Raw genomic sequence first — 13,635 nt, 5'->3', positions numbered from 1 at the left:
GTAAGAGAAGATGATCAAAAACTGTGATTAAGTGTCTCAAAGAATCTCCTCCACCGGGGGTCGGCAGACTCACCCCTGTGGGCCCAAATCAGCTCATTGCTTGATTTTGTAAATCGCGTGCATACTGTCTCTGGCTACGTTCATGCTACAGAAGCAGAGGTGGGTAGTTGCGAGAGACATCCTATGGTCTGCACAAGGCGAAACAGTTACTCTCTGGCCCTTTACAGAAATGGTTTGCCAGCCTTATGTTCTAGACAGTAACTCCAGTGGGGGAACCGAGGGCCTAGCCATTGGTCCGTGCTGGAGAACCAGGAAGGGTTTGGAAAACGTTGTCTGGTTCAGCACTGTCTGAGCCTCTGGCCTGTGCCTGGTACAGTGACAGGCAGGGGCATCAGAGACAGGGAGACCTGGCCCCTGCCCACCCCCTGCCCCCGGAAGTTCCCAGTGTAGTGGAGGAGCAGGTAAACAGATCAGTGCCAGTGCAGCAGGTAAGTGCGGACCCAGAGGTGAGGAAGGGTATGGGAGCACCTGGAAAAGACGGGCGTCAGGGAGGAGACATTGCTAGCGGAGCCAGCAGGGAAGGAGGGGTCTGTGCCAACCAGAGTCGTGAACGGGCCAATATGAGGGGATGCCCAGGAGCTCAGGGAGACACACAGGCTTGCAATGGGGAGGGCCGCAGGGAGCAGATGCCCCGGGTCCCTCGGTGTGCATCTGGCTGGGAAATGGTGACATCAGGACAGGACCAGGGAGGCTGAGAGGGGAAGGAGATTCCGGGCCAAGCAGATAGTCCCGTGATGGTGCCATTGGCCATCAGGGAGCGTGAGGGGTGAGCTGGCCTGGCAATGGGACAATCAGAGGGGCGAAGGCATCCCCACTCACTGCCGACCATTCCATGCCATCCCTCCTTCTGAGCGCACCCCAGCCGCTGCCTGCTGCAGGCCCACCTTCCCCCTCCCCCACGTGACTGCCACAGCCCAGAGATGGCTCTCCTGGTTTCCCACCATCCCTCAGTGCTGTTGCTCCGAAAACAAAAATCGCACGTCACACCTTTGCTCATGACCCTTCCATCACTTCCCCTTGTCTTTAGGGCAAAGCCCAAATCATGACCGACAGCAGGACAGACAGCCTTTCCTGCTCTACTCCTCCCACTTCCTCCCAGCACCAGCCTCCACTCCCCTCTTCATTCAACCACTGCAGATCCGTTAGGAGTCTCTAATGAGTCTCGTGTCCCACACCTTTGCCCATTCACCTGCTCCTCCCTCTCTCAATGGCTCTCCCTCCCTTACTCATTTAGCTAACTCGGGTTCATCTCCCAAACTCAGCCCCGGCTTCATTTCCTCTGGGAAGTGTCCTTTAACATTTCTTCTGGCCTCCACTTTCCTGTTCTGTGCTCATGGGTGTTCTTATATAGAGATGCTCCTGAGAATGCCATGCCCAGTGTGGAGGGGCCCTCGGACATGGCAGCCGGGCTGATGAATCAGTGTGGCAGCAGGTGGCTCCTGAGGTCCCTGAAGGCACCGGGGAGTGAGGCTGTGCCAGCACCCTGCCAGTATGTGGGTTCGCACAGAGGAGACCTGCACAATGAGGAAAAACCAACCATGGAATTCTCTACTCCTTGAGTCGTAGAATAGAACACAAAGGAACACCTCCAGCCTCCCCACTGGGAGATGGAAGATCTTCATCACATTGGAACCGCAGATGAATGGATAAAGAAGATGTGGGAGATATCTACAATGGAATATTACTCATCCCTTAAAAAGAATGAGATCTTGCCATTTGCAAGGATGTGGATGGAGCTAGAGAGTATACTGCTGAGCAAACCAAGTCAGTCAGAGAAAGACTAATACCATATGATTTCACTCATACATGGAATTTAAGAAACAAAACAAATGATCATAGGGGAAAAAAAGAGAAAGGCAAACCAAGAAACAGACTCTTAACTCTAGAGAACAACCTGATGGTTCCCAGAGGGGACGGAGATGGGGGAGGGGGGAACAGGGGATGGGATTGAGGAGCGCGCTTGCTGTGATGAGCACTGGGTACGGTATGGAAGCGTGGTATCACTATATTTTACCCCTGAAACTAATATTACACTGTATGTTAACTAACTAGAATTTAAATAAAAACTTTTTTTAAAAAATGAAACAGACAAAAAGAGGCCCAGATTAGCCATTAGGAGTGGTGCTCCCTGTGTCCCATCTTTGTTCATGGCACCACCTCCCACCCGTCCAGGGACCCACAGGTCATCCTGAATCCCTCCCCCTCCCTTGGTTCCCACACCCATGCAGTCACAAAGCCCTAAATACTGCTAAGACCTGTCTCTCTTCTCCATCCCCACCGCCCTCCTCCATCACTCACCTGGACGGGAACCCTCCCCACCACCTCTGGCCTCGCTCCTGCCACATCTGTTTCTACACAAGCTGCCAGACTGATGTTTTTCTCAAACACCAATGTGCCCCTGTCTCCCGCTGTTTAAAACTTTTCTTACCCACTCCCCCCAGAATAAACCCCAGCTCTTTGGGCCAGAGGAGATTTTAAGACCCTTTGGACTTAGCTCCAGGCAAATTTCTCAAGTTCTGGACCTTCCTGAGTCCCCTCCTTGCACTGAAGGCCCAGCCATATGGTGCCCCAGAGTGAAACAGCCGGCAGCTGTGCTCACTTTGCAGACCTTCCATTGACCAGGCAGTGAACACTTGTTCTGGAATGTCCCATCTCTGCCGAAACTCGGGCCCTGTGCATCTGACTCCTCAGGATGGCCCCCTCCATCCCCCAGCATCCCCCTGTGGCCTGACTGTCTTCCTCAGCCTTCAGAACCCTCAGACAGCACCCTCACGGACAGACCTCCTCCAGCCCCCACCGCAGGCTCCATGAGCCCCAGGCTTCTCTGTGCACCTACAGCCCTCATTGGAACACCTGCCACCTGGCAGGGGCTTGGTGGTTCTCAGCTTCCGTTCTGTCACCAAGGGCAGGGACCATGCTCACTGTTGAAACCCCACCTCCTAAGTTTGGCACATGGTGTGTGCTTAGTAAATATTGTGTAAGGCAGGACTAACACAAATTAAGAGAAAAGAATCTTGTTGAAACCTTCCTGGAACATTCATTTATTCAACGAATAAACAAAAGAGGATAGAGAAAAGCAGGCAGAGGAGAGGCTAAGAGAAACTTCTGCAAGTCCCCGGGGGCTGGCAAGATGGCTGAGATTCCACATGTGGCTTGAAAAATTGCCACCAAGTCCACGGGGACTTCTGTGCGTTAAAGCATGAAGAGAGAATCTAATCTTCTCACAGCCGGCCAGATGTGCCTGATGTTGCCGTGGCAGCCCCCAGAATTGGCCAGATGTGCTGTGAACATCTCTGGAAAACATCAGGGGACCCCAGAGGCTGTAAGGCCTGGAGAGAAATAGTTGACACTCCAAAAGGTGGTGTGGAAATGCTCCGTTTGGATCAGGGGCTGTGTGAGGTGGTGTCCCAGGGACTCTGGGCATCGGGACCTAATGAGGGAACTTCTCAGAGCTGTACGAGTGTCTCCCAGAAGCCCCTGCCTGCTCCCTAACCCAGTGCTCCCTCCCCAGGTGATCAAGCTGGCCTTTGAGGACTTTGACTTGGAGAGGGGCTACGACACCCTGACGGTCGGGGACGGCGGGCAGGACGGAGACCAGAAAACCGTTCTCTATGTGTAAGTGAAGCAGGGCTGTGGTCCAGAGGGCAGGAAGCACATGGTCCTGGCCTGGGGGTGGTGGGATGGTGCGCTGCGTCCTGTCTGGTCCCCAGGGCCATGCTGCATCAAGCACAGGGGACCAGCGCCTCTCCTCTGACTGAAGGAAACAGAACACTGGCCACATTCTCTTTAGGAGCTCCCAGGAAGAGTGGGCAGAAGGAACAGTTTCTCAGGGAGGAGGGGGAATTGAGGTCCTGGGTGTGCACCTGGAGCATTCTACGTGGTGGGCTGCTTCTGCTTGGCCCCTGCTTCTGCCACCCACGGGTTTCTCCTCAAGGCCATGTCCATCCATGGCAGTCTGACTTCAGACAGAGACAGTGGAAGTGTGGTTGCTGACCTCCCTGCAAGCTCAGAACTATCTGGGAAATGAATAGTGTCAGGGATTTGGGACCCTGTACACACGGTGGCCACAATTCCTGAGCCAAGAAAGGCTCACATGGTCTAGACAAGGGAGAGAATAATGCCGCATTGTCCTGGGATTCCATTCTGTTGGATCTTCCTTTGCCCTCCATCATTAGCCTGACATAAACACAGGAGAACGCTTCTGTGCATGTGGCCCGGCACAGATGGCCTGATCTCTCTCATCTCCCTTGTCCAGATAGGGGGGTGGGGGTGGGGAAGTTTTCCTATACACTGAACATCCATTGTGTGCCCAGGCACTGGGAAGGGAAGTTTCACATCAGATATCTCATTTAGTTGTATTGTTATCCCCATTTAACAGGTGGGGAAACTGAGTCCCAAAGGTTGCAAAGCTGGTTGGTGGCAGAACCAGCACTTGAGTTCATGCCTTTTAACTTCAGTCCAGGACAGCATCCCGTGCCATACCCCTTCCCCACCAGGCTAGCCCCAGGCCAATGCCCTCTGGTTTTCATGCTGAAGGAGAAATAGCTCTTCAGTCCTAGCTGCCTTGTGCAGGAGCTGTTCTGTTCTGGGCACTTCCCACACCTTCCCCACACCTGCCAGAGAAGATCCTTTCAGGGCAGTTAAAGGACTCACAATGTTACCCTCAGAATCAGGTGACATGGCTGGTACTTGGAATCTCCTAGGAGAAAGGAATGGGATGTGAGCCTGAAGGATATCTTCCCCCCACCTATTCCACTCTATTAATCAGGATTCTCCAGAGAAACAGAACAATAGGATAGACACAGAGAGCCAGGGATTTATTATAAGGAATCGGTTCACATGATAATGGAGACTGACAAGCCCCACGATTTGCAGGGTGGGCTGGCAAGCTGGGACCCAGGAGAGCGGATGATGGCCTTTTAGCCCGAAGGCCAGCAGGCTCTAGACCCAGGAAGAGCTGATGTTTCCGTTCAAGTCCAAGGCAGGAAAAAGGAAAAAAAAAAAAGGAAACATCCCAGATGGAAGGCAGGCAGGCAGGAAGAATTCTCTTTTACTTGGGAGAGGGCTAGCCTTTTTGTTCCATGCAGGCCTTCAACTGATTAGATGAGGCCCATCCATATGGGGAAGGGCAATCTGCTTTATTCAGGCTACCAATTTAAATGTTAAAGTCCTCCAAAGTCATCTTCACAGAAACAGTCAGAATAATGTTTGGCCAGATATCTGGATACTCCATGGCCTAGGCAAATTGACACATAAAATTAGCCGTCATACTCACTTTCTCCTCTGGCTCATCCCCATCACTCACCTGCCCTGTATGGTGCTCAGAAGGCCAGGGTCCTGGTTCTGTCTCCTCCCAGGACAAAATCCTAGTGAGCTCTGTCAGAGAGAGAACCTTAGAACAGCAGAGCCGGAAAGATTCTTACAAACCAATCCCCTCATTTAACACAAAATGAAAAATCCCAGAGTGGCTCAGCCACTTGCCCAGGGCCCCACAGCAAATGAATGACAGCTCCAGGGCTTACACTCAGGTCTCTGTAAGTTTTGAGTGAGCTCCCAACGAGTTCTATAACAGCCCAGGGGCTCTCCCACCACCCTCAGATCTCTGTAGGCCAGCATCCATCTCAAACTTTAGGGAAACACATGGCAAAATTGTCGGACTCCTTTGTTGTCAGAATTGGGTCAGATGGACTCTGCCACCCTAGAGTTAGGAGCCAGCCCTGGCTTGGCCTCAATCCTTACTCACTACAGAATGCCAGCAGCCTAGCCCTGCGATGTCACACGGGCCAGGCCGATGTGCCCCAGGTATCTATCCCAGCCCCACCCCCACAGCACTCACACTGTGCTGATCATCTCATACAGCCAACTCAGGGCCCCCCGCAAGCTTTGAGACCCCAGAATGGAGCAGAGATTAAGACCCATGAATCCAATCACACCTTCCACCACCGCCCCCTGGTCTGTGCTGGTGATCTGTCTGGTCTCAGCAGCAAGAGGAAGCCAGGTTCCTTCTGGAAAGCCCAGCCTCTGCTGTGGACTCTGGCTCTGCCACTCTCCATCAGGCTGACCTTGGGAAAGCCACTGCCCATTTTGCACCCTTATCTTCTCATCCATACGGTGGGGATAACACAACCCCTACCTCACTGGGCTACTGGGGTCATTAAATAAGAGAACGGAAGGAAAATTGTCTGGCTTGGATAGGTATTTGGTTAATGTGAGTAGAATCCTCCCCATGCTTAAGCTCTGTTCTTCAGAAAGAATGTGGCCCCGGAGTGACAGGTGCACTTTAAGCCTTGCTTCATATATGGAAGCAGATATTTCCATATGGAACGGAAAGAGATGTCTCATTAAAAGGAATGGCTGGGCTCAATTAGGGAAATGGGTTTCTGTCTGTGTCTTTTCTGCAGTAGTTCATGTGAGAAATCAAAGGTGGAAGGAGTGTAGACACCCCTGCAGTAGATCTGGCTACACCTAACCCCGGCCCCTGAGAAAGCAAGGACACAGGTCTCCCTCATGAGCCCAGGGGTCTGGGCTAAGGGGTCACGGGTAAACACAAGCCATGGCCGGAGGGGAGAGGTGGTGAGTCTCCCAGCCGCTGGATCACATGCCTCTGGGCTCCAGTGTTAAACACCATGGGCCCCGAATTTGCCTGACTGGGTAGAGCTCCTAGTCATTCTGTGGGGTGCCAGAGTGGGGGGCACATCTCTAAATCTCACTCTCCTGACAGCCTGACAGGTACGTCGGTCCCAGATCTCATTGTCAGCACCAACCACCAAATGTGGCTCTTGTTCCAAACCGATAGCAGCGGCAGCTCCCTGGGATTCAAGGCTTCTTACGAAGGTAACTGCTGTTGGGGGGCTTATCCACTCACTCTGCAGTCAGACTTGGGGTCCGGATGTGGAGTCAGCAAGCCCTGGGTTCGAATTCTGATTGTGTCCCGCACTAGCTTCCTCTCCTTAGGCATATTATTCAACCTGTCTGAGCCTCAGCTTTCTTTGGCCAGTGGGTCTCCTGGATTGTTTTGAGGATTATCTGGGATAAACCACTTGAGGCACAGGTCACACAGCACTAAGGGCGTACATTCGTTTCATCTGCAATTCATACCTGGCTTGTGTAGACTTTTAAAAGACCCTATAGACTTTTGGAGCTTCCCAACCTGCCATACTTGGATGTCGTATAGTGCTGAGTGACTGTGCATGGGGCTAGGGACAGACATACACCATTGGTGGCCTGAGGAGGATACAGATGAGGGTGACTTGAATCTCACTGGGAACCGGCATTAAGGGAACAGTGAACTCTGGGTCCAGGAGCTACCACCACCATCATCAGCCTTCTGTGTGCTTCCAGATTTCCCATTGGTGATGACTGCTAATGCCAATCCCCACAGAAAGGGGAGCAGAAGCCATCCCCCGAGCATTTGGTTGGCAGATTTGGTAGGTGGCAGAGCTTAGCCCAGCACTCAGGGAACAGATGCATCAGATCTGAGCCCTTGCAAGGGGTCTGCACTCCAGGGGTGAGACAGAGGAGGAAACACACGAGCTATTATAAAAGCAAGATATCTGTGGCCAACAGCCAGTGGGAGCATGGAGAAGGGGTGGTCATCCCGTGTGCGGCATCTAGAAAGGCTCTATCGAGAAAGTGAGCCCTGGGTCTTGAAAATGACTCAGAGAGACAGGGGGCAGGGGATGAGAGAGAGGTCTTTCTCCACCCCCGTTCAGAGACCTGATAACTCTGTATGAGGTGAGTGGGGGGGGAGCAACTCCAAAAGGCTCTTATTCTGCTCAGTGTGACCCCCACCCCCAGGGACCAGGAGTTCTTCCTGCACCAGGACCTGTATTCTGTCTCCAAGCTGGGTACACAGGAGGCCTGTCAGTTTCCTCCAGCTGCTTTGACAAAGGACCACACACTGGGGGGCTTAAAACAACAGAAACCTCTTCTCCCCAGGTTCTGGAGGCTAGGACAGCGTAGGTCCTGTTCTAAGAACAAGAAGCACATGTCGAGGGGAGACAGAATAGCAGCCAGAGAGGACCTATGGGATGACAAGTGCTGAGTTCACATCCTGGTTCTGTCCCTCTCTAGCCCCATGCCAGGTCAGGGAACCTCCCTGAGGCTCTGTTTCTTCATCTGGGACATGGAGGTAATAATACACCCTAGGTCCCAGGGCTTCTGTGAAGAGTAACTGTGGTCAAGGATGTGAAAATAAGAATTGCACTGCAATTATGGGTGACTAATGAGTGAGGACACAGGTAGTTAAGCAAATGGCTCTTCGGGTACATCAGAGTTACACACAGCTGGGGGGCGGCAGAGAGAAATCAGGAGACGCCAACTCAGGGCCAAGCTCTAACTCTCACTACTTGGAAAAATGGGAATGGATTTGGACTCAGAGTTTCAAGTTTCCCCCATGTCTGAAGTTCTCTGGATGTTCAGCAGTGAACGTTTCCAGAAGTGGGGAGGAATGATCCTGTGTGCCACCCACCTGCCCTTAATCTGTCCATATTTTATCAATGGTATGGATAAGCCATAAATAGCATGAGCCGGAAAGGGATGACAGTCAACACTCAGCAAACAAATGTGCAGAAAGACCTCGACGGGGTAGAGCTACTGGCTAAGTCACCAGGATAAGAGGAAGTGGGAATAAATAGCAAGTCCTCTGTGAGGGTTCGAAAACTTAGCAACTAGAATTTACCCCAGGGAGTTAGTGATGCTTGATTCTCGGGCATCAAGAATTGGGCTTAATTGTGGGGATAGGCAGGGAGAGGGCTGAAGTCAAACCCTGTGAGAAAGGTTAAGAGCCCCCTGAAAGTGCATTCGGGAGAAGAGTGGACTCAGGGGAGAGCTGAGAGCTGTGTCTAAATATCTGAAGGGCTGTCATGTAGGAAAGAGGAATTAGATTTGTTTGGCATGGTTTCACCGGAAAAGAAAGGGACAGAACATTGAATGCCCATTATGTGCCAGAAGCTTTATGCTAATTTTCTCAAGGTTTTCAACAATGTCACGCAAACATTTGGGGTACCCTCAGGGACCACCAAAGTTGGGTAAGGGTTGCCTAGCAGGGCAGGCTCTGATCCTGCCTTCTCCTTTCTTCTCTTTTGTTCCTTGTAAGCCTTCTTTTAAGAGGGGATTTGTAGCTACACACCAGTATGAGAAACTCTGCCTCATCTCATTCAGTGTGACAGCTAGCCGATGGCTGCTCTTTTGTACCTGAGGAATCTGAAACCCAGAAGGGTGGAGTGTCCTGCCTGGGTCACATGGAGTCTGGGACCTGGAAGAGCCGAGATTCAACTCCATGTCTCGCTGGCTTCAAAGCCCATGATGTTTCCCCCCTCTACCAGGGGTCTCCAAAGTGACAGAATTTCAATTCCTTATAAAATCTCTTAGAAGCCAATACCTTGCCCCAGTCCCATGAGCCATATGGCATGAGCCCAGGCTCCTCGTTACTAGCAGTTGTGGTTTTGTTCATCAGCCCATGTGTCTACCTCGCCCAGCCAGTAGTGATGACCCTGTCACATGACCAGCATGATGCTGGGGGCTGGGATTACAGCAGGGAGCCACACGGACTAGAACAGAAAACTAAAGCAGTCGAAAAACATCCACGGTGGGACTGCTGGTCACAGATTAGGGAAGTCCTCCTCAGACTCGTGACAGATGAGGAAGAGAGTCTGGACATGTCTGTACATCGTTAATCCAGCAGTCCAAGTGGGTCCTGCTCACAGAGGCATCTGTTTCTGTGAAGATGGAATGGACTCTGGAATTGGACCAGACCTGGTGAATCCCAGCATGGTCCCAGCTGTGGGATTGGCCAAGTCCTGTGGTCTCTCGGAGCCTCAATCTCCCACTCATAAAACGGAAAGAATAGTGGTGACTCCTTGCACAGTCCTGGCTCAGAGAGGTGTCTTCCCTGGGAGCCACTGAGGTTCCTCTGCACCCAAGCCCTCGGTGATCAGCACTGTTACCCACTCCGGAGCGTGTACCCTTCTGCCAGGGAACAGAGCTCCTTGCCTGTCCTGCAGGTGGCCTGGCGCTGCGTCCCTGCCTCCCACCTGCACTCCGCATCCAGGGCTCCCACTCCTCAGACCGGCTGGGAAATGAGACGGTTCGCTCTGGCCGCAGTGTAGGGAGGGGAGGCAAAAGTGGTAGGAGGCAGATCCAAGTCACTGAGAGACTTGGCCTCAAAGAGTTTGCACTTCGTCCACAGGGAAGAAGACCTGTGGAAGTTTAAATGTAGGGATGGGCCTGCCCTTCCACCTTGGACCTTTTATTTGACGGTAAAAGCCATCCATCTCTTGCCTTCATGGTGAAGAGCCCCCTCTACCATGAATAAAGCTGGGTCGGTTAAGTCCCCTGGTATCCTGATGTGACTTCCCATCCTGCTCTCTGGGCTTCTGTCACCTGCAGCCTCCTGATCATCTGCCACCCCTCTGGCTGCTCCCTCAGGCTTCTGCATGGCCCCTCATGACCCCCACAGAGCAGGCACTTCCCCAGGGTCTCTCCTCAGCTTTCCATCCTCTTTTTCAGGATTGCATCTACTCCCATGGCTTCCAGCTCAATCTAAACACTGGTGACTTCCAAATCTGTTCTGCATTTGCATATCGGTCTCCCTGTGACACATTTTATACACTTCTCCTTCAGACACCTCAAATCCAAGGCATGTGTGCTAGTCTGCACAGGCGGACATAACCAAATACCATAGGCTAGGAGCTGAAACAGAAGTTTATTTTGTCACAGTTCTGAAGGCTAGAAATCCAAGATCAAGGTTCTGGCTGATTCAGTCTCTAGTCTGGGTGGCCTTGTCACTGTGTCCTCACCTGGCCTTTCCTTGGTGCTTGCACAGGGAGAGAGGGAAGGAGCACAAGCTCTCTGGTGTCGCTTCTTATAAGGACACTAATCCTATTGGATATGGGCCCCACCCCTATGGCCTCATTTAGCGTTTATTACTTCCTTAGAGGCCCCATCTCCAAATCCAGCACCTTTGAGGTTAGGACTTCACCATATGAATTTGGGGAGGCACCAACACTCAGTCTATTAACACCATCCAAACTGAGCTCCATTTATGGTAGCTTTATTCACAGTAGAGGGGGCTCTTCACCATAAAGGCAAGAGACGGATGGCTTTTACCGTCAAATAAAAGGTCCAAGGTGGAAGGGCAGACCCATCCCTACATTTAAACTTCCACAGGTTCTTCTTCCCTGTGGACGAAGTGCAAACTCTTTCTGAGGCCAAGTCTCTCAGTGACTTGGATCCGCCTCCAACCACTTTTGCCTCCCCTCCCTACACTGCGGCCAGAGCGAACCATCTCATTTATGGTAATTCCAAGCCATGTTCCAGCTCCTGAGAACCCATTCTAGGCAGAAATACAGCTCTTCAGGCCTGCAGGCCTGAGCCCAGTGCCTGGCACATGGCGTATGCTCAGAAAAGCTCTCAGATTAAGTTGTGATGACTTTCTACACAAGCACAATCAAGCACCCTTCCTCCACACCCTCTCAGCTTCCCACACTCTAAAGCAAGAGCCAGGCATTCTGCATTGTCCCATAGCTTTGGGGTCAGACAGACCCAGTTTGTAATCGAGTTCTCCCATTGGCTCTGTGTGTGGTCTTAGCCAGTCCCTCCACATCTTTGAACCTGGGTATTCTCACCTGTGAAGAGGGGCTGATAAACACTGATCTCACAGGGGTCTTCCAAGGACTCAGTGTCGTGAACCTCCCAACACAGGGCCGGCATTTAGGAAACAGTTAAAAGCCCACTCCCTACCCTGCTTCCCTAGGCCTGCAGCTCCTCTCCCAACCTGCACCCGTGGCCCAAAGCTTTAGAACAAACTCCATCTCCACTCTAGTCCTCCTTTTATCCAGCTTCTGGGGGATCCCATACAGGATAGACACCTTGGCTCAGCGATGGAAGGGTAGCTGCGGCATAGATGTTCTACAGGTGACATGAGGCATTTGTGGGTAGAGACCGCTCCTGGGCACTCCTGGCCCCATCAACATCAATACACCTTCCACCCCAGCTTAGGGAAAGAGAAGCTTCCCTGGGGCAAGCAGGTGGCACCACAGTGTCACCCCTCCCCCCTCATTAAAAGTGTGAGCCCCTGGGTAAGAAAATTGGGGGATTTATTTTCTAGAAATTCTTCCAGTTCTGCTTGTCACAATTGCAGATCAGGGTGGGGGAGGGGACTCAGGCGCCATCAAAATCTGAGTACTCTTTGGAGCCTAGAAATTCAGTCCCCCTCCATGGGGGCAGCCAGCTGTAGGAAATGCATTCATAGTTGCAATTGCGTTGCTTCCCAGTAGAACAAGAAATATTTAAGGAACAGGCAATTAGCACTTACCAGAAACATTATAAAATTACATACAACTTGCTAACAAGTTTTAGCATCAATCTGGGAGTCTCCTCGCTTCCTGACTCAGAGCCTAGAATCTGGCAGCCTAATGCTAAATCTGGGGATTTGGCTGGCACAGGGGAGGAAGGAGCGGAGACCTTGACCCTGGAGACATGAAGGAACAGGGCATTAGAAACTATGCAGAAAGGACACCCAACAGCAGGGACTCGCATTAGAAATGAGGTCACCTTGTATTCAACATCATGGAAGCCCCTACTGTGTGTTATAGATGCTGTTCAGGACATGGGGGCCACGAGAACAAGAAGACAACCGTGCCTTCACCTAAGCCATAGCCTATGTTCAGTAGAGTCGAGAAAGTGTAAGAAGATGGGGAAGTATCGAGGAGGGGCAGCTCACCTTGTTTGAGGGCATCAGGGAAAGCTCCCTGGAAGGGCAGGTGTCTGAAGCTGAGACTTGCGTAAAGGATGAAAAGAAGTTGGTCAGATATCCCTGAGAGCAAGTAGGGAGAACACAGGCAAGACTAGCCCTCCGCCGTCGGCACCTCCATCCCCTTCCCTAGAACTTAATTCTGCTGGGGGGCATAGGTGAGCTTCCTGGAAGTGATGGCCTTGAGCCGGGCTGGAACGAAGACAAAGGGCAACAGACCCGCATCGCTGGCTCTACTCCTTTTCGGACCCTGCCTTGCCTCAAGCACAAGGCCATTTTCAACCTCAAGTCCACTATTTACAGGACACGTCTGCTTCTTATTTGATCTCCATGAGCAGAGAGGCCCAAACTTCCCAACGTTGGCCAGGAGTAACACCAGGCATGTTCCTAAGACACTCACTGAGTTTCCATGAGACCCCTAAAACTCTCAGGCACTGGGAGCTGGGGTCTTGTTAGATGTGGGCAGCAGTTGCCTACTCTCAGGCAAGCCCAGTGGGATCCACGCTGTACCCAAGTCTGTCCTGGCCCGTGGGGGCGGGGAAGGCAAGCGGCCGAGGATGCTGTACCATTAAAATTTGGCAGGCTGCAAGCACAGCAGCAGTTTGCAATAAACTGGCATTATGATACTGAAGAGAAAATTGGCAGGAAGTAATTTGTCTGTGAGATATACTCTCGAAATACATGGGCTTTTGCAGATAGCAAGCTCCAGTGTGGGGCTAATGCAAACAGCTTGGAGGTAACCCCGATGTCCTATGTGTCCACATGCACCCCTGGTTCCTGACCTTCAGCTGTACATCCCCACGATAGTGTTGTGGGGGAAG

At 51.9% G+C, this 13,635-nt stretch overlaps 1 protein-coding gene across 1 annotated transcript in view; it reads left to right on the top strand.

Moving 5' to 3' along the window:
* CSMD2 (CUB and Sushi multiple domains 2) overlaps window positions 1-13,635 on the top strand; it is a 621,951-nt gene that overhangs the window by 325,241 nt on the left and 283,075 nt on the right. The window contains exons 11-12 of the mRNA XM_044913827.1: window positions 3,572-3,675; window positions 6,782-6,894. Coding sequence (XP_044769762.1) covers window positions 3,572-3,675; window positions 6,782-6,894 — 217 coding nt within the window. The remainder of the gene's footprint in view (window positions 1-3,571; window positions 3,676-6,781; window positions 6,895-13,635) is intronic.

The sequence above is a fragment of the Neomonachus schauinslandi genome, chromosome 4 (assembly GCF_002201575.2).
Source record: "Neomonachus schauinslandi chromosome 4, ASM220157v2, whole genome shotgun sequence".
NCBI classification, from domain to species: domain Eukaryota; kingdom Metazoa; phylum Chordata; class Mammalia; order Carnivora; family Phocidae; genus Neomonachus; species Neomonachus schauinslandi.
The sequence above is the reverse complement of the archived record's forward strand: the minus strand, read 5'-3'. Positions and strand labels throughout refer to the sequence as shown.